This window comes from Buteo buteo, chromosome 9, assembly GCF_964188355.1.
Source record: "Buteo buteo chromosome 9, bButBut1.hap1.1, whole genome shotgun sequence".
NCBI classification, from domain to species: domain Eukaryota; kingdom Metazoa; phylum Chordata; class Aves; order Accipitriformes; family Accipitridae; genus Buteo; species Buteo buteo.
In genome coordinates, this window is record NC_134179.1 from 20,222,871 (window position 1) to 20,249,701 (window position 26,831).

Here is a 26,831-nt window from a genome sequence, read left to right on the forward strand (position 1 = left end):
CTCATATTCAGCCGGCTGTCAACCAGCACCCCCAGGTCTTCCTCTGCCAGGCAGCTTTCCAGCCACTCTTCCCCAAGCCTGGAGCGCTTCATGGGGTTGCTGTGACCCAAGTGCAGGACCCGGCACTTGGCCTTGTTGAACCTCATACAATTGGCCTCAGCCCATCGATCCAGCCTGTCCAGATCTCTCTGTAGAGCCTCCCTACCCTCAAGCAGATCAACCCTGCCTCCCAACTTGGTGTCATCTGCAACCTTGCTGAGGGTGCACTCAATCCCCTCATCCAAATCGTTTATAAAGATATTAAACAGAACAGGGCCCAACAATGAGCCCTGAGGAACACCACTTGTGACCCGCCACCAACTGGATTTCACCTCATTCACCACAACCCTCTGGGCTCGTCCATCCAGCCAGTTTTTCACCCAGCGAAGAGTACGCTTATCCAAGCCATGAGCCGCCAGTTTCTCAAGGAGTATGCCATGAGAGACAGTGTCAAAGGCCTTGCTGAAGTCAAGGAAGATAACAGCCACAGCCCTTCCCTCATCCACTAGGCGGGTCACCTGCTCATATATTCTTTTAAGACATGAAACTGGGGTTGGTGAATGAAATTACCTCTACATCAGTGTCAATATCTAACATATCAAATAAAGATACTGTAATTTTCTGCTTTTTGAGGCAGGTGAAGCTGATAATTAAGTGGCATCTAACAGTTTTCATCCAGTGGTGATGGTAGTATTAGCAAGAGGAAAGTCTTCCTTAAGAAGTGTTGGATGATACCCATTATCTATGTGATCTCTTGCAGATACTGAAACTCAATTTATCTTTACTATGGATACTCAAATTTATAGGGATGGTGCTGGCAGTTACTAAATCTATTGTCTTTCTGTTGTAGGACAGGTTTGAGATGAAATCTCTTTTAAATACTGGTCAAAGGCAACTGCAGGTATCTTATTGACAGCTTGTCTTATGCTGCTCACATAATAGGTAGAATGAAGCTAGACTGAGCTTTTGGCCCTTGAAATGCTTGTATTAGTACCGTAGTCAGTTTGGGTCCCCTACATAGTCAATGGAAAGAGATTCAGCCCATCAAATTTTTCTTTTATGCTTATGTTCTTGGACAGCACTTAATCACTGTGGTAGCTGAACACTGTCATGTGGCCGTCCATTTTACAGACAGCAGTCTGGCAACCTGGACAAAAGGCAGGATTACCTTGGATTCTTCATCAGCGGATTCAGAAAGACCACATCCCATTCAGCCACATTCAGATTGGTATCACTGCCAGAGACATGAATGCTTAAAAAGAGAATTTGCATGTCGTGAGTAAACTAGTGAATTAACTGAGCATCTCAAGTTAATTCTGTTTGGCAGGAAAAGTTTCTTTTGGTTTTGATAACTGCATTGCTTAAATCATAATTTTTTGTTGTAAAAAATACTCAGTTTTGGCTTGATCTTTCTCCTCTCTTTCTCTCTGCCTCTCCCCACCCCCCTGCCCCAACTTGCTGTTTGTCTCATGCTGTGGACTGGACCTATTTTGTTTGCATTTTTTAATAAGGTAGATTTCTGAAACTAGCTGTATTATAGACCAAGTATTTTACTCTCATGGCTCTCCTAAGAATAGTAGACTAGTTTGTAGTTCAATATTAAAATCTGTGTACATTTTGTTTTATATATGACCCCACCACTCAACAGTTTCAAATGTGATTATGAAAATGTTTAAACAAATGCATTTTTTTCTTCAAAGTTATTTTCCCTAATGCATATCTACGTAATTAGAACATAACATAAACTATACTGTAGCATTACAATCAGGAATTAATTATTGTAACATGAAATTTTCATTTTTTGTCTTTCCTAACTGCAAAGGTGAGTATGGCTTAAAATTGAAAAAATATTAGTCCTTTTCATAGAAACCTGTTTGAAGATCATAAAGAAGTACAAAAGAAGAAAAGCTTTTTGTTTGTGTTTGCAATCAAATCTTTCTTAAAAGGAATTCTGACACACAGGCATTGTAGTTTTTTTTAATATTACATTGAAGAAAGCAAGATACAAGTCTCACTGGATTAACTGGAATTCAAGTGTAGCAGAAAAAAACGTATTTAAAAATAAATGCTCGCAAACAAGAAGCTCAATGAGCCTTGCAAATGGCTATTCAAAGGTGATTTTCAAGTATTAGTGAAGCTTAATTTATTGCTTGCCTAATTTATTGCCTGTATCAAAACAAAACAGAAGAAAATAGGTCAACGTAAAGAGGCTACTGAAAATTATTTAAATGGCAAAACATTCTGGAAAAGAATAAAAAAACCCACATTTAAAGATGTTGTAGATCTAAAAGCAATCAATCTGTTTGTTCTAGTAAATTTATTCAGCACATACAATGTACTCAGAAATATATTTCTGTTTTTAAAAACCGCTTGCAAATTTGCAAGATTTGTAAATCAAAACAACATGTTTGCCAACTTGCTTTCAAAAATTCTTTAATCAAGTACCCAGTTAACATGTATAGTATAAAATATTAAAGGCAAGAGCTGTACAGTTCAGTGAGAGATTTGTTGGTACAGCACATAAACAAAAGGAAAACTAAATAGATGTTCATGCTATGTTTTCAGTGCTGCACTTCAAAAAATTAACTGACATGACATTCTTAGAGATCTGGTTAGTACTTTGATAGCTAAATCTGAAATACTGCATAAAAATATAGAAGAATCTTATTTGTTTAGGTGCAAGTATAGTTAAAATTCAGATTGAACTATGGTTAACTCATTGTTTTGGACTTAACTATTGTTCTGACTGCTGTTTATTTAATAGTAGCAGCCCGTGCTGCAAGGCCAGTTGACGAACTAAAATGTCTATGCATAGAAGCGTAAGTGGAAAGAAACAATTCAGATCTGTTGCTGTCAATAGTACAGCTGTAAATTCACACATTTGCATAATTAATTTCCAATGTGAACTGGTGTTCTCAGTTTAAAGACCTGCTGATATAAACCTCCTTCCTTGCAAACAGGAGTTGTAACAATGGTAGGGCAACGGAGCAAGGACTTTTCCTGTGCTTGAATAATTTGCAGGTCCTTTCACCTTTTGATGCATGTTTCTGCTTAGCTTAAAAAAGAGACATTTTGTTATCTTCTCTTTTGGCTGACGGTAAGAAATCACTGTTATGAAATTTTATGACCTACTGACCTATAGTACTGAAAAATTGGTTTATTTACAACAACAATCACTATCTAAAAGAATAGCATAAAACAGTTTGACATTTAGTACTTCTGTAATTACCTTATGTCATGTGTCAGCACTGGATATCTGTAGTTTGGATCACTTATCTACTCTCTGGTTTATATAAAGGCCTTCAGGTTCTTTATCAAAATGTGTATATGAACTTTTCACTCTGTGAAGTAAAAACCCGGGTCAATTATATCTATTTTCTGCAATCTTCTTAACTTTTCACACCGACTCTGCCAGAGTGTTGTTATAGATTGTGTTACTTGCCTGCAGTATCAACTGGAGAATGATTCCTAGCTTCATTAATGTTGTCAGAGGTGTGGCTGCTGCATAAACCAAGTATCTTCTTGACAAATGGCATTAGCTCCCTCAAATTCATTCTACTTCACTATTGTTAACCTTATTATCTGTTCAGTTAATCAATAGCTGTCTTTCAAAAGAGTGTACCAATAATAGGTACTGGAAATACGTTTCTGAAGGTAGTGGAGATGGTAGTGTGGTTTGGGCAGTAGGCAAGAATTTAGTTTCTGATCCTGTCATTTACTTGAGTGACAATGCAGCAAAAATTGTGCCTCGCCTCGGTTTTAACACAGGAACACGCAATTAGGTGGCAACAAGTTACCCCCAATAGATTTCCTGTAGTGTTTTTGCACATGTCCTTGAACTTCAGCACCCTCTATCTAGTAGATAAGAGTTTTGGTTTGGAGCTCAGAGTATGAACTGAACAGCTGTGTCTCAGCCAGCAATTCACATCCTGAACAATGGCCTGCATGGCTTTTTACCCACATACAACTAATCTGTTTTAAAATAATATATCAAATGCTGGTGCTTAATATTAATATAAATTAAGTCTGGTGGCAGTTTTTTATGGTTACTGTTTAATGATATGATCCTACTATGAGCTTTGCCATGGTGGCAAGGAGACCATCACTGCAGAACCAGTTGCAAGATCAGGGCCTCAACATATTGAATGCAATTAAAATAGTTGAGTATAAATATATTAAGCCCAAGATAATTGTGCAAGAAGTCATCTTAATTGATATCAACTGGAGATAAAATGTTTGTTCTGTTTTACAGCTTTTACAGAATTTCAGTATTCTTAGTATGTGTCAAATAGTCTTAATGTTCTTAAGGATCTATATATATATTTTACAGTTAAATATGTAAATATCTTAAACTATGAAAACTCGGTAAATATAACTGTCATTGCAAAAAAAGGATTATTTTCAAACTCACAAAACAATAAAACAAACCTCACTAATTCAAGAGAGCATGATACAACTTCACAGCATATGGGAATAAATTTACAATGTATAATTTTCATGCCAGAATTCTTGAGTTATCAGATAATGTATTTCCTTTCAGTGATTATTCTGCAAGCCATATTTAGGCCTTTCTTACAATAGAAGCTTCACTGTGTATTTCAATACAGAGTGCTCTTGTGTGTTGTTCACCCATCTACAAAATAGTTTTCCTATTTAGATTGAGGAAGTTAGAATAAGGAAAAGAATGTGCTTCATTCATGTGTTTGGCAAAAATATTCTGAGTCATGGAAGTCTGAAGAGAAAGAAAGTAGCAACAGTAAATATTTGTCTAGAATAATATAGCAACAGTAAATATTTGCCTAGAACTTAAGATTTATGATAATTGAACAACTTGTTACTTGTGTTAGCTGAAAATATTCTTAAACCAATATTATAATATGAATTATTATGCACTGAGTAGATTTATAAAGGCTTGCCTGTATTTCTACTTAAAATCAGAGGCTGGTCTTATGGACAGGGGACCTGATTTTCATTTATACTACAAAATTTACACTTCTTTTCTCAGTGGAAAAGGGACTTAAAAGAGAAGTAAGTAAAGGTAAGAATAAAGCCTGCTGTGCTATTAAAGATAGCAAAGACTTTAGGCAAGGAGTTTCAGTCCCAGGAGTAGTAGCTGTGAGGAGGGGCTGACCTAGGCTCAGAAAAAGTAGCTGCAGGTGAGGAGGGGTCTCAGTTCACCAAGCATCTAAGAAAGAGAAAAAACAGGAAAAAGAAGACGAGACCAAGCCTACTTATGAAGGGAGAGGTGACATACTGCAATGATGATCTGGAAGCAGAGGTATCGGGAAGCAGAGGGGTGTTGGTGGGATACCAGTGGGTCAGCTGCAGGAGGTCTAGTCATGGGTGCCAAAAAAGCACAAAGAATGGGCACTACCAAAGCCAGCTTGCATTTGCCATTACAGAAGAATTAGTAACCCATTTGATGCAAATTTTATCAGCTCAGTCTTTTGCTTTTTCTAGCCACGGCATTTTTGATCTGATCTTGAATGACAGAACAGTGTTTACTGTTGTGGTTAACCACAGTCTTACTGTAAATGGGACTCCAACCCTGAGTGCCATTTTTTGTCCACTGCAGAGCTTCTATTTACAATACATGCATCTCAGACTTTTCCAATACAAAGTGAAAGATAAAGACTAGAACCTCTACTTATCAGAAAATTAAGTTAAATTTCCATAATTAAATGAATGAAACATTTAAGAATGAAGTGAGAATAGCTTATTTTCTGCATAGGTGGTAGAATTGCTAACCTGTGCAATGCAAAGAAAGGATTGCACAGTGGGAGGGTAAATCAGAATGCTATCTTTGCACCCATTTAACTTCTAACCAAATCAAAACTATGCCATTCTGTGCTATTTCTACAATGTCTTAAATCGAAACATTTGTGAAATTTAAAAGTATTGTGGCTAAAAATTCGGAGCTGATCTTACCAATGGACCCATTGAGCCAAGGTCTTAAAACCTGATCGGACTCCTATAGTCACTAGATTTCTATACAGGACCAAGAAGCTATTCACACATACCTATTTGCGTGATTTGCTCTAAACATTTGGGCCAGTGTCACAGATGAGAACTAGCCTGCTTACTCACTTGTATCCATTAGTGAGAAAAAAGTACGTTTGGCAATGTCTATATGGCAATTCGTTCACCAAGCAGCCAAACTAAAGAATTTCCAATGATCTTCCTCTGCCCAGCTGATGTGTGCTTTGTGCTTGCCTCTTACGTGGTAGTGGTGTAGCCAGTATATACAATATAAGCTATTCACAATCCCCACATCTGCCTCCTTTCCCCCATACACTGCAATCTCAGACCCCCCGCACTTTTCCCTACAACTTGCCACCCTTTCTTTCCCCTCTCCTGTCCAGTTCCTCCCCATGTCTGCAGCACTCATGGCCACCATGCCACCACTGTCTTCCATAGGCTATACCCTCTTTGTTAGGTCTTCCAGCCTAGCAAGAAACAACATGTTCTGACTGGGCTAGATCTACAGATTTCACCAAGAAATGTGATTAGGGCCTGAGCTATCTCTACATGTCCCTCAGTTCTAGTACTAAGACAATGTTTCCTTGTGTCCACCTGCAGATTTGCACAGCATTTGCAGGAATTACTTGTTTTTGAGAATTTCTTTTCTGAGAAAACAAATCGGAAGATTAGATTTAGCTTGATCAATGGATTAAAAATGTAAAAAGGTTAGACTGACACACAGGCAGTGTGTTTCTTTTCTTAAGAAACCAAATTAAAACTATTAATATACATATAGAAATTTAGCAGTTTCCTTTAATTGCTGTGCTGCTGACTTTTGGTGGAATAAATTGTACATGCGAAGGAAGAATCTGGATTGTTTCTGCTTAATGCCAGAATACAAAATGAAGTTTTACAAATTCTCATGATTTTACTGACTTTATTTCTGTATGTGTTTATTATGTATCAAACAGGCTATACATACAACTGTAAAAAGTAGAAGCCTGTCTTGTAAGACAGGGAGAATATTTTGCAATTATTATCTATGGGAGCATGACTGAGAAATTTTTACTGGTCTATTTTTAAATGAATAATTACAATAAATTTTAAGTTGATGTAGCTAAAAATGTAAAAGATAGTATCTTTAAAATTTTATTTTACATGCTTTACACAAAGAAATTGTATCAACTTAAAGCATACAGCAAGTAGCTACTGATCTAATGCACATAGTTCGATCTAAACTTTATCTTACAGAGTCAAATATTACATTTGTGAAGCATATCTGTGCTGCAGGGAGTTTCTCTCCTTGGTGAAGGAGAAATTGGTCATGAAGAGGAAGAAAAAACAGCCAATGATTTCTGCTTCAAATATTATATCACAGAAACGTACAATAAGTTGTAGGATGACTTGATGTCTTACCTTGTTTGTTGAACATTTGATGTCTGAGTTACAAATCAGACATTGGGAATGAACTGTAGTGATGCCAGAGATAGGATGGTAACATTGGAGGGGTGGAGGAAGGGAGACAGAACTAAGGTCAAGGGTGATCTGTTCTGGAATCTATAGCTAGTAGAGCTATTGTGTAATTAATTCAAAGTCAAACAAAAAATTACGTATTTTTCTGAATTAGAGTCCGTTGTGGCTATTATGTTTTTCTTTTTTTAAAAAAAAATTAGACCCGTAGATCATGAAAGCAGTCTGGAGTAGGAGAAGACAAAAGGGTGGCCTGTGCTGATTCTTATAGAATAGTTCCCGTTATAGTATTTTTTGCCAAGAAAGTCTGATACCATGTGAGTAGTGAAAATGGATTCTGCAGCATTTTCTTTTGTTTGGGCATTTTGTCCTACAATGTCTGCCCAAACCCACATCTGAAGCACCTCATCTAGTACATGTATACATGTTATTGCAGTAGCTTTGTAACTTTGCTGTGGCATAGAGGTACCTGCTTTCAGACTAGCTTTGTATTTTACCTTGTTTCTGCTCCTAGGAGTGTCCCCCAAACTACAGCGATATTTTGGAGGGCATCCCCCTTGTTTATCACTCTTTCACTAGGAATGCTGGATTTCTGGGAGCACGCTGGCCGACCTTCAATGGAATAGGCAGATGGTCATCAAATGCTGTCCTGTAGCCTGGCAGTTAAAGGATTTACTCTTAGAGGGGTGCTTGGGATAGTGTTGTGACACCGAGCTATGCCTCTGGCATGTAAGCTACAAAGTTCAGATGGTCTGTTGTAGTCAGCATTTCCTATCCTCTAGCTCTACATTGCTCGTAACACGTTTTCAGAGGTCCATGTTCTTGGGATGCACTCACCTCAGGAGCTGGGCATTGCCTTTCACAAGCACCCCACTCTCCCAGGTAACTGTATGGAAAGAGGAGAAACACAATATCAGTGCCCTGAATCACTCATGCAGTGCGTAGTTCCTAATTATTTGGCATGACAGCAGCTATATTGAAGGTGTTGGAGTGGACCCTAGAAATCAATTTCAGCATTTGTTGATGTTATGAAGTGGCCAAATAGTTATTTTCTCTATTAGTAGTTAAGCAAAGATTTACTAAACTGAGAATTTTTTTTAAACAAAGCACTCCTAACGTAGATACTGGAGCAGGCTAACCATTGCAGAACATCTCCATTTGTCAGTAAGCCTTTAAAACCATCAAAATATCCCTGCCTATTGTTTGTGGAGATATTGTGAAAGCAGACAATCAGTGTTGCATGAGCCAGAAGAAGAACCAGCTATTAAATTGAATGCCAGTTTTACCTTAACAGTAGAGGTATTTTATCCCATTTTTGCCAAATCCTAATCAATTTTAAAGCGGGAGGGATGGAGTCCTTAAAGCTCAATGGGAGGAATTTTTATATTTTTTCATACCTACCTCTTTGCAATAGCAGGGTCTAGCTCATGTAGTTAAAGGAACATTGTAAATACTGAGAGGCACTTTTCAAATACAGAAAGATCCCTTTTTTGTCATCATCTTCATCATCCTCATCACCATTGTGCTGGAATATAATGATGTGGTAAATGGTGAGATGTAGCTGCATAACTCTTAAAGTTGGTTTGTATTCCTTCAAAAGGAACAAGAAAGAATAATTCCTCTGAACAAAATACTCAGACTTTACAATGCCATATATTGTTACAGAAGCAAATATTCTCTGTCTCTCTTTTTTTTTTTTTCTCTCCTGTAGACTATTAAGTAATCAGAAGGTATTTCAGATTAGAGTATTGTTAGACTGGGCCAGTATTTTTTGGGCAGATGTCCATTCTCACTGACACAACAGTAACCAGCATTCAAATAATTAGCTGGTTTGTGAGTGCTCAGAGTCCAAAGAAAGGGAGAAGCAAAAAGCTAAACTCAAGATTAGAATAATTGACAAAATCTCTATTCCCTTTTTAGATACGTGGAGAACTTTGCTTCACCTAGGTCATTCAGTGCAGAACTGAACTGCAGTTCTTTAGAAGTCTGGGTTTTTAACATTTTCTTACAAACTTTCTCTCATTTTTGAGGGCAAATTTTTTAAAAGAATGTCTCTTGGACACTGAGTATTTAGTGCTCATTTGAAAGCTTGCTTCTGTTTTTTGGAGAGTTCCCTCTGTGTCTCTGACACTCAATGAAAAAATAAGGACTTCAAAGTCTTCTCTGATCTGTCAGTTTGGAAGGCACACAGCAGCATTAAAACATGATCGGATAGCTTTATATTCAATAGGAGGACACAACTAAAAAGGCCCATGGAGCCTACATACAGGAGCTTTGGAGTAATTTGGGGAACTTGTGTTAGATTATTTGTCATGCCAAAGCCTCCTAGTCTTACATTGTCTTCTGGGCAGATGTGCCTCCTCTCCAGCTGAACAGATCATCTGCCAATCAAAGGTCTGTAGGGTTTTTTTTAGTCAAACCATGATAGGATTTTGAGAAGTTCACTCAATTCAATGACTTCCTATTAGTGAGAGATTCTAATCTAGGATCTATGGGCCTTGGGGAATGCAAGTTTTGTTTCACTTGCTAAAGTAAGAAAGTAAAAAAAGAGAAAACAAAATTATAATGTACAATCTCCTTTTAGTGTAGTCCACATGGAAAATGAGGGGCTGCCCTCATCCATATTTATACAAAAAATGGTTCCCATGTTCAACAGACCACCATGCTACTAATCTTGCATTTTTTTCCAAACCTCATTCTCGCCCAAGGTGAAAGTATATTCCATTTACTAGATGCAAGTTGTGAGCTTTTACTTTTTGCTCTTTTTTGATAGAACTATGGGATTTAGTAAGTCAGCAAGACTTTTTATACATTTGGGGATCAGTGTAAAGAAAATGCTATTTCCACTTGGTGCTATTTCAGTGGATTAGGCAGTGCATCAAAACATACATATTAGCTTGAATGATCATATCTCAAGTTCTCATACCTCTGCTAGGACTATGATAGCTTCCTTGATGCTACCTGAGATTCTTGCACGTATTTTTCATCATAGCACTCTTGACGTAAATGCCTGATACTCTGTGACAGGAATTCTGCAATCATCTTGTAATTGATTCATTATCTAGATGGCACTAATGGAAAGGAAATGAAGAGTCCACTTCAAAAAAAGAAAAAAAGTTCAAGTACAGTACCATACCAACAGTGGTTCTTAAGGGTGCTGTGTTTGTGTAAACACCCTTCTGAGTCCAGCTTTCAATGGAATCTTGGGTTTAGTGAAATAAGTGAAAGTAATTGGTCTGATGGCCCACTTATAACTACACCACTGCAGGAAATAACCTAGGGAAGTCTGTTGGTTACCGTGTCTCAGAAGATTCCCAATGCTCCTTTGAAACCCAAGACCTCCTCTAGTGGGAATATTCAGATGGATTGTTCAAAAAACCACAGAAAACAGCTTATAACTGTAGTCAAGGTACATAATATTTCAATTGATATATTTTATATGCTTCACATCTGTTGTTTTGTCTGTTTTAATTGATTTAGTGTAAGTGCTCATTTTTATTTAGAAAGACATCTTTTTTTAATATTTAGCACTATAACTAATGTCTGCAAATATCATGTGTTCAAACCTGTTTCTTACCAATGTACAGTGCTTAAAAAATTTGGCCTAAAAGTCAAATTCTCCTAAGCCAGATCTTTAAGTAATTGCTTCACTTTCGCATGTGTCAAGGCAATAACCATATAGTAAAAATAGATTATAACGTGTATATGAGAAGCATCAAGCACAAAGTTATTTACTTTAGTGAGAGCAACTGTAAATTTAAACAAATGTTGATCTGTCTCTGTATATGATGTATCTGTAGACATATATACATTTCTTGTCCTAGTCTTTCCCATGCATTATTCATTTTATTGTGCTCGAAAACTACAACTTACATATAACAAAATATCATCGGTGCTAGGTTCTTCTAGCACTTCCTTTCCAAAATACTTGCAGTTTCACTGGTGATAGAGGGTAATTAATTTGCTCATGCAATGTCTTTCCTTCTTTTGATAGTGCTAAGGCTCCATCTGCCACCAGATGTCTTTCTGCCTGACTGAGATGTTTCTGTGGTCTTTGAGGACTAACTTACATATTAAAGGTGAGCTGTTACCTATTACTAAAACAAAACAGCAAAGCTTGTTGATGAATATTAAACTGATACAAAATTCTGAATACCCAAATGAAGTGGTTTTTATACTTAGGAGAAAGAAAACTAGGCAGCAATACAATGTTTGAACTCGGTCAGCTTCTTTGCTTATCTCGTCATAGAACTGGAGCATCCTTTCAATTAAAAAATGTTAAGATTATATTTAATTGGATGCATTTTCCTTTTCAGGAAGCTGTGGCCTACTTGACTGTAAGCTTCAGTTTAATGCCTAGTTTGGGTGAATGAAGATCTATAGTCTAGTGTTATGCAGAGGCATTGTGATTTGTACTTAGCATGAAAATAAAAAATTACTGCATGTTCTGGGTATTTTGCATGATTACTTGAAATTTTATACTTACAAGGATATATTTATCTTATTAATTGATTGTTCCAGGAGACACGTAACTAATTACTAGCCATGTAGAAATTACCTTCATTCGTCTTGCCTTGCTATTGCTAAAATATAATCTAAAAAAAACCCCACTGGTTTTTAAGTGGGACATATCAAAATATTATTTATGCCAATTGTAGTGTACAATACTTTTGTTGAAATATTATTTTGAATATTATTGACAATTCAGTTGAATACGAATGAATATTCAGTTGAATGTTATTATTCAAATACAGTCTCAATATGTCTTGGCATACCACCTTCGTGTGAGAACTGTTCTGTAACGACAATAATATAAAAAAGTCAAAAGCTGTATTTCCTAGAAAACTCTGATGGTTTAAGTCAACACACAGCTGTGATTTATTGTAATTAAAGGTGTACTGTGGCCTACTCTGCCTAGTTTCCGTCTTTGACCTTCTTGCTTCCTCTTTGTCCATTTATGCATTCCCTACAAACTTCATTCTGATTCTGAGGCAGAAGGGAGGACTGCTGTCTTGTTTTAAAAGCTGCCTGCTCATTGCAGTGCCTTCCTGCGTTCTTCCATGTAAGGAATTTCTCCCCATGGTATATCCCTGTCTGAGTTCAGAAGGAGACAGATGCGGTGTCAAACTGGTTATTTTAAAACAGTGCAACTTGAAACCATACTTAGATCTACTTGGTGGAGCTTGCCATGGCACACCTAAGTATTTAGCAGTCAGCCACATCAGGAGCTGGCTGTTATGGCTTGCAGTCCCAATGTACGTGAAACATCCACATTTCTGTGCCATGGAAACCAGGTAGACAATAATACCTATAGATTAAGAATATTGGATCCTTTGAAAGGGCAACTTTGTGAGTTCATGAATCTTAAAAAAAATCCTGTTGTCTTTAGCTCAGCTGTGTCAGTCATCAGAAAACATTTTAAGTTATTCTAAGGTACACTTTTCACCGTGATCCTTACCTTTCCTTGTGAAAGAACACAAAAGATGCTAATTAGGAAGGTGGTAAAAATACTTTTGCATGTTGTCAGCTGGAAGAGAATGAAAGTGTATGTGAAGGACATGAGAGCTCCAAATAAACATAAGGACCTGTCTCATTCTCCTTCAGCCCTTGCTTGCTGGCTTTTGCAAGTCCTACCGGTACTCAGACTACATGCTGTAGTTTTTCCACCGTCGCGCGTGTTTTAGCACCTAACACTCTGCTCCAGCTAGCAAAAATTGAGATGCTGAACTTTGCTTGCTAGGTTGTGTTTTGTTTCCAGTGTCACATTCATAATTAAATATGTTTACATTGTACAGATGAAGATATTGGGATCCACCAGTACTATGACAAGAAAGAGCCAGGTAAAGTGTAAATAACCATAACTAAAACTGAACAAAACTTCCAAACGTTCAATCTTTGACACCGGCTGCTTGCTCTGAAAAGTGCAACTTTGAATTTCTTCTTAATACATGCCCCTGTATTTCTGTAGAGCAAGGAAGCAGAGAGAGTCTCTCTCCCGAGTCTCGTCAGCGCATTTGAAAACTTTTTATTCCACAGAAGAAAAAAATTGGAAAGATGTTTACGTAGAAGCAGCCTGTATGCCGCTGGAAACCTCAGTGGGATTTCATACTCTGAATTCCTACACTTGGATATCCTCCCCAGCCCCGTCCCCTGCCGCAGCGCACCGGCGCCGCGGTGAGGGGCGGTGGGGCCGGAGGGTCGGCAGGGCCGGAGGGTCGGCGGGGCCGGAGGGTCGGCAGGGCCGGAGGGTCGGCGGGGCCGGAGGGTCGGCAGGGCCGGAGGGTCGGCGGGGCCGGAGGGTCGGCAGGGCCGGAGGGTCGGCGGGGCCGGAGGGTCGGGCCGCCGCCGCCGCCGCAGGCGGGTGTTTGCCGGAGCCCCAGCAGGGGGCAGCGCGAGCGCGCGGGAGTGCCCGCCCCGGCCTCCCGCCTCCCCGCCGGGCGTCTGAAATGGCCATTTCAGAGTGAACGATCAATTTTCTTTATCTGATTAATCCTGTTAATCCCAGAAGTTTCACGATGGGCCAAGAGGTCTGCTCGGCTAGAGTTACTTCCTCTTGGCGGCCAGGTTGGAGCGGAGGCTTGTGCGGGCATCCCGTGGGCTGAGTGCCGTGGTTAACGCGCTGCCGCCGCGCAGCCCTTGCTGACAGACTGACTCCGCTTCTCTGCTGGGCTCGGTCGCAGCTCGCGTCGCTATCTGGTGAGATCGGAGGCTCAGTAACGCCGGCCCACCTGTTGGGCTGCATAAGCCTTTCTTTCACTGCAAATTTAAGATATCTGACTTACGAGGTGAAAACATCAGGGCCGTCTTAATGTTTTGCAAATTTCTGTGTTTTATCAAACTGTATGAATCTTCTCTCTAATATTAGTACTTGCTGACAGCAGTCGTAAGGATTATCATTCATCTTTTCATCCTATCTTGCCTTTAGCATCACAGATGAAGCACGGTTACTTAGAAGAGAAGCAAAAGCTAGCAGACTGTAAGGACGTTTTCTGAATTTCTTGTTACAGTAAAACCAAATTATTAATTGGGATTGGCGATGCCCATGGAAAAGCATTAAAATAACCTCAGACTGCTTCCAGTGTAACTTTCTGGATATGCCATCCAGGACAGTCGGTGACAGAACTACACAGCACAAAACCATCGAAAAGTTGTAATTACTCCTTCCTGGTATATTTGCAATCTGGCTTTTTCTGTGCCACTAAGCACGGTAGTGTGTATTGCTTCTCAAATTCATTGCCAAGAGGAGTCACAAAAATAATCACAATCCAGATTTTTCCATATGAATTTTACTCAGCAGATGAGCAATAAACATTTTCCCAATCAGCTCTTGAACTGAAATACCAACTGCCTCAAAACTGAAAATTATAACTAAAATACTTTCAGCCAAAATAAAATTCCAGGTTAATAATCAGCTGCCTTCATAGAACGCTTTTAGTTTTGAAACATTTACGCTGTTCCTGCATTATCTGGTTAAAAGCAATTTCAGTTTATGCTACCACAGAGCAGTACTGTGGCAGGTAAAGATTTTTATGTTAGTACAACTTTTCTTTAGCTCAAGTTTTACAACTCCTGTATAGTTATTATTGCTCAGAGCATTCACTAGTGAATGACAACTCTGAAAAATCTAATTGGTTTTTAGATGACTTCACAAAGTAATATGTATACTGTAAGAATTGCCTTAACGTTTTATCTTATCGTAATGAAAATTCATGTGGAATTGTGCGTGCATTTGAAGGCAAAATGTGTTCCAAAAGGATAAGTTATTTTCAACACCATAAGGTGTGTTTGGAGCAGGTTGAAGCCTTGCTGGGGATGGATATAAAGGTGCACACAGCCATGTGGTAAATCTACACCCACTGTGGAGGGTTGTGTGTCAGGCAGAATCAATACAGCTCTGTAAAGGTGAGGAGGTGAGAAAGGGTTATAACTAGGGAGGAGCATAATGGATTTACATCCCTTGTGCTCTGCGTAGCATTATCTTACAGGCACTGCCTGTATGAAAAGAGAAGCAGGCCCAGATAAACCCCGTTATACAGAAGCCCCAACTGTTATCTTTTATACGTGTGACATTCAAAAGGAACACAAGCTACTGCACCTTGTTGCTGTAAATACAGGGGTGGCCTAGGCACAAAGCACTGTATGGCGCATTTCTTAAAGAGGAGTACTGGGTAACTTTATTCACAGCTGCTGATTTGTGTATGTAGTTTGGTATCTGCACAGGCAATTTCCCATTTTGCATATGTGGATAAATATTCCAGTATTTATGAAGGCACCCATTGAAAATGTGATCTTACATGCCTAATTAATATTATCATAACAGTTCCACCAACATTGGCTTCAGTCCAAGAAAATACAAAGAGAAGTTGTATGTTGGTGTGCTCTTTTGTTGATATATGAAATCCTTCATTTTTTCACTCTATAGCACTTCTATTGTAAGCTCCTTTTTGCAGGAAGGTTTAAACACAACTGTTAAGTCATTCAGTCTGGAAGTTGGCATACAAACTGACAGCTTGGAGCTCAAAACTTTTCATCAGGTTTCCTTTAAATAGGCTAGATTTTAAAAGACAATGTGTTCTAGTTTCTCATGGTTTTTATTGTATACTTATGAACAGAAAACTCCTCACTTTTAAATGATAAAATTTCACAAGTTATTAGGGCTTGATTCTCAGCAATGAAACAATCGAATTGCTAGCAATTCCAAAGGAAGCCTTGCCTCCTGGTTTCAGGATTAATGTATTAGGCCAGAATTTTCAAAATAGTTTGCTGAACATTAATAAATTTGTTAAAGGACTGTAGCAGTCATGCAGTTTCTTGTTTGCTTGACTTGGCAGATTCTTCAGACCAAATTTTCAAGAACAAATCCTATAAATAACTATACTCCATAATATAAGTTATGGCGTTCACAATTACCTGTTGTTAATACCTCTATATATGCATATATTCATGCATATATATTTTGCAGACACGTTAGTGCCTGCTTTTTGAAATTAGGCAATGAAATGCTAGTTCAAAAGAATAGTATCTGTTTAGGGTTTGATAACTTGAATCTGAGTTAACATACTGAACGTGAGATGCTTTCTCATTGCAAGTGCTTAGCAGCTGGGTTAGATGCTACATCCTGAGAGCTTTCTACACAATTGCCATGGTGAAGTCATAGTCAGTGTGGATATTTCATGCTAACTGTTCATATGACAGAACCTTTCAAAAGGATATCATTTGACAATAGAAACCAATAGAAACCATAGCCATTTCCTTTCAGTTATAGGTAAATTTTACTTTTAAGGTAACTCCTAGAAATCTTAGTTTTGTGTTTTTACAGAAAAGGAAGCTCAACTTGAAGAACTTTTTTTTTATTGTATATAAATCTGTGTTTGTACACACACACACACACATGCATATATATATGCACACATACTTATATAGTTGCCTATGTATACACATTTCTCTATCTTTTTTGGTTTTTACTTTTATTTGCCAGCTCGAGATTATCCTTGGATACTGAAAAACAAGCGACCAGACAAACTGCGAGATACACTCAAGGAGGTAGAGGTATGTTTCAGAAAGTTTCAAGTACAGCAACATATAATCCGGTTTTCAAACCTCTTTCAACAGCTTTAATTTTCATAAAGATCCAACTCTCCCAGTGACGATAAATGTGCTTTTGTCTGGTGGGCTGTTCTAAAACAGCTGCATCTTTGTGTGGCATAATTCATCTATAAGCTTGAAAATCAGAAGTATGTTAACTGATAGTGACAATGTATACTGCCAACTCCACTCTCTGTTTTCTCTTGTCCTTTAGGACTTAATGCAAAACAGTCAATGTATGCTGAGCAAATGGAAGAACAAACATATCTGTCAGGTAAAATGTTTTGACAAGCTTTTGCAATGTTCAGCCAGTGGAGCCTAACAGCCACTCAGTGATTGATGCAATAGTGTTAAAAACTTAACTAACACAGAAAATAATTGGGTTTTTTTTAATGTATGGGCTCTTATTACCTAGATTGTGTTTATTTAAATATCTAACATGAAATAAATGCTACAAAACAAAAAAATGTTTTTTATCAACAAGAAAAATTACATTAAAGGAACCCGATTCTGTGAGATTATTATTAATATTTGGGGAAACTGAAAGCATCCTGTACTTCAAAATAGCAGGCTAAGGGAGCAGTTAAAATATATAGACAGGTGTGGAATCTATGTTATATTACATTTTTATATCTTAATTATTTACGTGTCTGTCGCAAATCTTTGTACTTGTGTAATATGGGAGGGAAGCTATAATTCTGAACCAGCTAGATCGTTAATCGAGTTATGGTACAAAAGATATTGTGACATGTGGCACATGTAGCTATGTTCTCTGTCTATGTAAGTTCCACATATTCTGTACAAGAAACAGCTTGTCACATCCTTGTTAACACGGAACAGTAGGGTAGGTGGGAGATCTGAACATGTTACATGCTCTAGCTCCTTAATCATGAGCTTGTTCTGAAAAACATATGTATTTTACAAGTTTCTGCAGTCTTCATTTTTCATGAGGAATGTGCATCGTATTTGAAGCTGCTTTGGCATGGGGAATACTTATAAATATTACTAATACCATTCCTAAAAAGAAATTTTTGTCTTCTAACTTCTATGTTTTTTCAGAGTCATAATTTTTTTCTTCTAATTCAAGGAGTTCCAAATGTGTGTCACCAGGAATAATATTAAATATTTGAATGTTATACAGCTGAAATTCCAGAAATGTCTTTAAGTATAGCAAAATTTTTAAATACCTGACATGCCAAGTAGTATATAGTCTTTTTGTATCAATAAGACATTATTGTATAAGCTACATTTGCCTATCAGATCTTACAGGTAGGAAATGTGTATTATTCATGTACAGATTATATAGTATATATCTGTGAATGTTGATCTTCTATCACTGATTTAAATATTAATTGTATACTAATTTAAGCGACTCATTTTTTTCTGTTATTATTGTTCTGATTAGGAAAGGAATTTGGTTAAGAAATCCTGAGTCAATTAGCCATGAGTATTCATCAGCTTCCCAATTTGCTGTCTCTTCATTTGCTTTCCCTGTCCATTCTCCCTCTATCATTTTCCTTCCGCTCACATCTGTCTGCATCCACCTGCATTCCTTACCAATACATACTGCGGAACAGTGAACTTCTTGCCAAAATTTGATTGTCCTGCCTTTATAATTTAACACCTTTGGTTGACTATCAATTCTGTATAAAAGTCTTTTTTTTGACTTAGCATTCTCTAAGTAGTTTCAGGCTTACATAAACAAAAAGGAGACAAATACAATTTTACTTATTTCTTGTAGAAGATGGGAAAGAAAAGAGATGGATGTTTTTATCTTAGTATATTAGGTCTGGCTCTATATTGGATTGAATCATGTAAAGGGGTAGCTTGATAAATTGAGTATTTTTTTAGAGCTTTTTAGATGGCTTGTGTAGTCAGAGCATAAGTGATAGTACTTAGCTTATGACATAGCTAGAGTTAAAGTTATAGAGAAAAATCATAGCAGTTTCTCTCTCCTTAAATTCTGCTTTTGGTTTCTCAATCACAAAACAACATGGTTTTTTTTATATAATAATGGCTGATAATTGAAGTCTCCAACAGGGTTTAGAATGTTCTGCCAAAACAATTCTATTATTCCACTTTCTGTCTTCCTGAAAATATAAGCTCTCCAACAAATGAAAATAAAACAGAGAAAAATGAATAATTTGGGAGAGTCTAGAACAGAAAAGCCATCTTCTATCAATTTTTATGTCAAATGGTTTGTTTTTCTTTGAGCATTTTGCAGCAATATCTGGACTCTCCCTTTTTGGTACAAATGTTCTGAAGCTTCTGGGAAAGATGTTTTACATTTAATTTTTAGTTCTAAGTAGGAGACTAATGAACTGTTTCAGCAGAAAGTGTTTATCACATAATGGTGTGATCTATGTCATAGCACTACTGTATTCACATGCTACTTTGGATGGATACCAGAGCAGCTGCTAGTGGAAAAAGAAGAGTCCACGTTTGCATTAACCTTCAAGTGTGATAGAAAGCAACATGTCAGAAAAACAGCATGGAGAGCATGTAGTGAATTACTCTGTCATAATTTTCAGTGATTTGGGATAAATCTGAGTACATAGTTTATTTATAGTATTTTTTTTTTAGCTCTTTGGGTTTTTTAGTAACAATACAATGTCAAATAAATTCATTTATAGAAATTAAAACATTTAACTCAACAGCCATCGTGTTTTTCAATAAATGTTCTATGTATTTGAATCTGCCGTATCTTTAGCTGAACCAGGAAGAGTTCCCTTTGTGTTGTAATAACAATGTGCTATCCAAAAACTCTGTGGCTCTTGTACCTTTAGTAAGACAGAAAACTGGAAAAAAATCTGAAAGGTGATACAATGATAACAAGACTATCATTTAAGAGAGTAGTATGATTTCCCTCTGATTTTGTGAAAAACAAGCATAGCACTGCTGCTAGTGTACCTTCTGGAACCTAAACATTGCTGTTCCTAATCCCTCACTACTTCCTTGAGCACTTCCAGCTTCTAACTAGCCCACAGGCAAAAATTGGGGGCTATAAATTTAAGCATGCATCTGCTAAAAATGAGTGTGCTGTCATGTTAACTCTTTGTGTGTAAATGACCAATTAGACTTCATGCATATGCCTCAATGAAAAATCTAGTTAGTTTGCATGCAGATTATCTTACCCATTGTATGAAAGTATTTCTCAAAATTGGCTCTTCTATATGAGTTTGCCTAGAACTACTACAATGCTGGCCCAGCTTTCTACCTTTCTTAATGTTTTATTTTATGCATCAGAATTTCCCCTATTACTTTTTTTTATACAATCAGTGCATTAGAAGTTTCATCTTTACTTCCTTGTCCATTGCCAAGAAAAATCCATTGACCTTTATTTTTGCAGTCCTAAGTACACATTCTAGTACTGCTTAAAGCTTCTGAAATAGATGATGTGCCAGTTCATGTAAACATAACCTAGACTGTACAGGGATTTTTGTCAAGGAGTTTGCTCTCCTATTTAAAAGAGCTTAGTTGAGCCCTAGAGGACTTAAGGTCTTTTCTTTAGCTCTGTTCCTACTTGTTCCAATAGGATCTGAACGTACATCATTTCTGTATGGTACTTCTGAGCCCCAACTTTAATGACCTGTGATGAGTTGCTGAAACAATCCTGTAATCTTCAGTTAGCTGATGTCAAAGGAAAATAAATAGACCATAAAAGAAGGATGACAGAAAAAAAGAAGTCTTTACAATAAGATGCCACTGTATTGTTTGTAATTGAATAAACAATTTACTCCTCGGCTTTCCTTGCCAAGGAGTAATAACCTAAGGAATTAATTTTATCAATATTGTTGAGTTTACTCAACTCAGCTCTGGCTGCTTCCCTTCTTCTTGGTCTCCTTCTCTAATTCTTTGGAATGCTTTTAAGTTTTGCCACAAAACCACGAAATCAATCCTATGAAATGATGCCATTGGTTCAGGTGTAGTTTTACAATATAAGGTAGTAAAAATCAATGAGATCGAGCCGAAACATTTGATTTCCAACTTTTTTTAGTTTTACATTTGCATTACGATGTAGATTTAAACACATGCCAACACTGAATTATTTTATTGTATAAAAGCCAAGCACTACCTGTGAATCATATCTGTTGCCTGCTAATGAAAAAGATTTATATATTCTTTGCTAAATTACTTTGATTTGATTTAATTTGATTTGTGTTGCAATTTACATATGTATATGGATGGTTTTTGTGTTACCATCATTGACATACTTAGAACTGGATTCTGAATTGAGATACACAACCATATTTGCTGACATGGCTTGTTGTATCAACTACAATGCCCATAGGCAAACTGATTTAGCAAGATATGTGGTGACATACAGCAGCACGTCTGATATCAAAATCAAGACATTCTGGCTAGAATACATGAGAAGCTAGTACCCATCACCAGTTACTAAGAGGAACACTACCCTCATCAAATTCTTTTGGTTGCTTTTGATCACAACCATTAATGTGTTGTGTGGTTTTAGAGATTTGGAGCTAGAAGTACAAATGCATTGATTATTGTGAAACAGTAACGTGTAACAACAGTAACTTCATCTGTAATAAGGCATGCAACAGAGTAATTACAGTAGGGTGGCTAAGAAAGCAATCTGGAATGAAGAGGTGGGGAAAAACCCTGGGAACCTGCTTGAACAAGAAATGCTTTGCAATTCTCCTCTCCTTTTGCATATTCCTTTGTCAGTTGGGTTCTGTAAGGGAAAACAGTTTGCAGCAATATTTTTTACAGTCATATTTTCCTTCTCTTCCAATTTTAATCAGATAGAAGCAAATCCTGGCTTTGCTCTGCAGGTATCTTTTTAGGTAGAAGGGCTGATAAGCAGCTAAGCTGCATGAATGAGAAGTCAAGGGCTAAGGCTTCCAAGGATAAAGGAATCCACTTAAGTACATGCTTAAGTTCTACTGAAGTCCATAAGTCATGAGCCTGTACTGAAGTCCTTTGCTTAATAAAAGGTAACTCAAATACATATTGGAGCACTTTGCGGTTGGGGAAGGGAAGGCCTAAGTCTTCGCCTGACTATCCTCTGCTCCTTCTTATGTTTTTCTTGCTCATTGGAGAACCAATTTTGGCACATAAAGTGCATAATTCCTTCTATCAAAGTCTTCACATTCAACTCCTCAGTAACACAGAAATTAAGTGGCCCTCTCTTCCCAGTGTGTTGAATGGCCAAATGCCCAAACATTTTACTTGGACTATGTTCAAGTACAAAGGCTACACCTATTTTTCCAATAGGTATGAAGTCATGCTGTCGTATTTTGTTTAGGAACACCTTGAGACTGTTAAAGCTGTAGAGATGACCCTTCTAATTTCTGTTTTTCACATTGCAGTACTTCAGTCTGAAAAATTTGTGATGTGTTTCATGGTTGTGAGTTTCTTTCCCTAATTTGATATCTGTTAGATGGAATGACTTCGTGCCTTTTACATTTGCTTTATTCCTTAGCAATGATGGGCAATTCCCTTGAGCAGTACTTTTGGGAGTTGGATCACTGTGTATCTGTATTCAAGCCAAGTTTGCAATCTTCCCCATTTGCTTTATATTCATTTGTGCTTATGATTGGACTGCTCCCATCCACCAAAATATGAGCTTAACTATGCAAGCTTATGTATAACAGCACCTAAATTTTATTATCATGTAACAGTCTTTGCATAGACTACACAGTGGGAAGGAATTGAAATAGTGAAGTTTCAATTTGACCATACAAATATTTTCTCTTTTGCAGAATATTTTTGATGAAAGATAATACAGAATCATAGAATCATAGAATCATTTAGGTTGGAAAAGACCGTACGATCATTGAGTCCAACCATTAACCTAACTCTACCAAGTCCCCCACTAAGCCATGTCCCTAAGGTCCGTATCTATGCATCTTTTAAATACCTCCAGGGATGGTGACTCAGCCACTTCCCTGCTTTATTTAAATAACTGCTTGTATTTAATGGTAAACTTTAAGAACTAGTTTTAAAAAAGCCGCTATTCTAATCCAAGGGATTTTTAAAGGGGGGTGGAAGAAATACTGACCTTACATGGCCATATAGTGTGTAAGGTCTCTGACTTACTTTTTAAATTTAGATTCTAAAATTCCTAGAGGAAAGGACTTAAACCTGTGGAGCACAGGTATCTTACCAACCATGGTAAGTTATTATAGCCAAAATTTGTTAAATTAAAATTTAAGTTTTGCCCAAATATCTCAAACTTCTGTGGAGAATAATAGGAAAGAATGTTTTACTGTAAAAATAAAGGAGGAGGGAGCACAATGGGAGAAACAATAAAAGCCATGGAAATTCTATTATTTTTACCTACTTTCTGTCATTCTATCATGCCATACAGATAGCATAGAGAGAGATCTATGCAATATTGAAAATACATAGCATTAGTTTAGTAACTAACTTCATAGATGTAAAGCAAAGCACACCCATTAGCACAATATTTTATATTTATATAAATGTCTTGTCATCATACACTGGAGCAGTTTTCATAGATTTCTATTCTAGCTCTGTAACAGGTGTGATTTATGCCATTACCAGGAAATGAACATATAGTGAATTTACACCCTGTAACATTTAAGAGTTAAAGAATCCTAACCGTATTTGTTCCTCTCAAGCCGAGTTGGCAAGCATGTCTCTATACAGCACAGTGGATGGACATATTAGATGTCAGCAGAAAGACAAGCATGTGGCCACATTACATAATGCAGTCATTAAAGATCATTGACCATCTACAGATCAAAACACATTTTTTCCTGTGTTTTGCCTCTCCTCTTTACCTGAATGGGTGATACATATCCCTGCTCTGTCAGGTAAACTTAGAGGCTGCAAACAGACTTCTGATTCACTTAAGTTTTTCTCCCAGGTGAGCTCCAGCTTGTTCTTCTCACTCCCTGCAGGGAAAGGAAGCATGGGAACAACCTACCATTACAGTAATATTTTCTGAGGGAAGAACATAGCTCCCAAGCAAAGGTGTTGTGGAAGACACAAGTTGGAGAGTTTATTTATATGACTGCACCAGCTCTCTTGTTGGCACATAACACTGAAGGATTTGGGGTGGTTTACTTTTCTCTGGCAGGCTGATATTCATTCAGTAATTTAGAACTAATCTTTCTAGAGTATTTATGTAATTTTGATTGATCATTGCTTGCATCATAGTTTGTCAACTTCTGGGTTTCAACCCTCACTTTTTCAATTAGGTTCTTTGGACAATTATAGCTAACTGTAGTCAAACCTTGCTGGACTTAACATTATCAAATTGGAAATAAATTGTGATTTTATCTAATCTAACTTCAGCGTAAGGATAAATTGAAGTTTTGAAAGATCGTAATATAAGCTGCATGAGTGTAACTGTGTCTAACATTTTTACTAGAACAAAACCTTAAAGGACATCTGTCATGACAGGGAATATTGAAACATTGACTATATGTATATTTATCAAACGAATGCATGGTTAGACTTTGGCAGGATGGGAAATGATCATTTGTTCTTAAAAAAATCCATTTCACATCACAGATATTTTTTGTTTCTATTTCAGATGTCACTAGAATTTATTTTCAAACTACTGTGAAGTGACAGGAAGATAAATTGGAAAAATGTTGGTTAAAGATGTTACTCAGGGCAAGAAGGTAGTTTATTTAAATATGCTTGTCCTGTTCTTTGCTACAGAGAGCACAGAGCTATAGTAATACAGCAATATATGTATAACTGAGAGTTTTCATAGCTAAATTGCTGGGAGTAGAGCATTGCACAAGAGGCAAGCTCAATTAGATCACACCATTCCTGTCCCTACTTTTTATTTACTATACAATCCAGTAGATCTCACTGCAAGAAAGTTTGCCTGGTATTTATGTACCAGTGTGTTGTTCTAAAAAGTATATTGCAGCCGTGTTTGTCTCACAGCTCTAGCATAAAACAAACAGATATTTTTCTGCCAAATTCTACTACAAGAGCAAGAATTTCTCTAGTAGTAAGTTTTTTAAAAGCAGAGAGATTTCTTTAAAAATCTGCTGCTAGGTAGAAGTAAGAGCTGGAGTCCCAGATTTCTGGCCTTTGGTGAGCCCTCTGTACTGTTCTGCAGTGGTCTTTCCACCAAGGATTCTTTTGGCAGAAAAGATTGTTCAGCAAGTCTGGGGCTAGTATAGCCTCTGCTGAACAAATAATGATTTTATTATTTTTTTTTACTGATTAGAGGGAGATGAACCTAGCTGCCAGAATGAGTCCTTCAGAACTGCTGCCATGTAGCAGGAATGAGAGCTGGTGTGAAACTTCTTTAACTTATACACTGAGGTCATCTAATCCAGGAGCTTGCAGGATCAGAGGTGGCACTGGAAGATGAATTAAAATACTCTTGTGTTTTCAGTACTGCATGAGAAGATCAAAGTCACAGTAGTGATTTTTTCACTGTTTTTACATCAAGGTTTCTTCAGAAGTCAAGTTTGGCAATGAATTAAACAATTAATATGGTCAGAAATTTTTTTATAAACCCCTGACTTTGTCTTTTACCGTGTTATTAAGAAAACAATATCTCTCTAATAAAGCTTTTTGTATACTCCTGCTACTGGAGTAACTTGGCAAAGTGAGGTCAACTCACAATGGAGCAGGGAATTTTATGGGTTTTATTTCCTGAATTTCTTTGCTGTAGTAGTTGCATTCAGAAAATCACTAAGTTTAGTCGTTTAATTATGCAAAAAGGATTGATTTCCATAACTCCTCCCACTGAACATTCTCTCATACAAGATACGCATCCGAAGGAGCTGATAAATACTGGGACTTAGTCTTCAAGATGATATGTATCATTTAATTGAGATTAATTAGGCAGAAATATTGTTAACTCTGAAATAAGCCTCTGACTATTCTGTCCAATGGTTTAACTTCCTTCTTTCTAAGAGAGACATCTATAACCTTATGCCAAGGAGTATATGTATTTATTAGGAGCTCACTGTGGTAGGGCACCATTATTTAAGTTAAGCAATATATGAATGAACAGAAATAACAAGGATAGCAAAAAGGTGCTGGTTTTAACCTGTGATAATAATATAAAATTACATGAAGCCTAACTTTATATGTTTTTTCATGCAGGCTATGCAGTTATTTTATACAGAAAAAAACAGGTCCATGGATGATAGAGTGATCAGCATCATCCCTTTACTCATTCAGGACAGAATTTTGATCTCTGTTTTTGACAAACTAATTAGTACATTTTATGCAACATTTGGGGACTTAGCATGCATCTTCTTCAAGTGTTCAGCAATTGTAATTCTTGTACCCATGTTATTCAGTGTCATATTACATCTCTTTCATTGAAAAAGCTTTCAAAGTCATCGTAAGACATCTTCACAACAATGATAAGTCCTTTTTGTAATTTTGAAAATTAGATTACTATGTAATGGACAGCTGCTAATATGTACCTTGGAACGTTTCACTTTATTAATGATTCTTGATTCTTGTTTCCTCACTATTTGGATGTAGCTCCTCTTTCACTCAGGTATATTGGTGTCCCTAAGCCTTTCTGGGCCACAGCTGGAGAAAGTGGTGATTGACAGGACCCTGGTGGGGAAGCTCATCTCCGACACCATCAGTGATGGTAATTACACCCACGTGCAAATCAATTGCCTACATTAACAATAGAGTAGAGAAACAGTATGTCAACAGGTAGACTAATTATTGCCACTGGGGACTTGCAAACACAACAAGTAATTGCATGTAATGCCATAGTTACAACCCTCAGGACTAAGAACACTTTAAGAATAATATTTAACATCAAAGTTTTGAGGCTTGTCAAA

The 26,831-nt window shown here is 37.2% G+C and overlaps 1 protein-coding gene across 1 annotated transcript in view; it reads left to right on the forward strand.

Annotated features, from left to right (window-relative positions):
• The window catches only part of WDPCP (WD repeat containing planar cell polarity effector), a 159,529-nt gene that overhangs the window by 40,982 nt on the left and 91,716 nt on the right, over window positions 1–26,831 (forward strand). Inside the window, exons 3-9 of the mRNA XM_075036784.1 lie at window positions 11,465–11,549; window positions 11,787–11,807; window positions 13,266–13,310; window positions 14,396–14,446; window positions 16,949–17,019; window positions 17,270–17,329; window positions 26,518–26,632. Of these exons, the coding sequence (XP_074892885.1) occupies window positions 11,489–11,549; window positions 11,787–11,807; window positions 13,266–13,310; window positions 14,396–14,446; window positions 16,949–17,019; window positions 17,270–17,329; window positions 26,518–26,632 (424 nt within the window). The 5' untranslated portion in view covers window positions 11,465–11,488. The remainder of the gene's footprint in view (window positions 1–11,464; window positions 11,550–11,786; window positions 11,808–13,265; window positions 13,311–14,395; window positions 14,447–16,948; window positions 17,020–17,269; window positions 17,330–26,517; window positions 26,633–26,831) is intronic.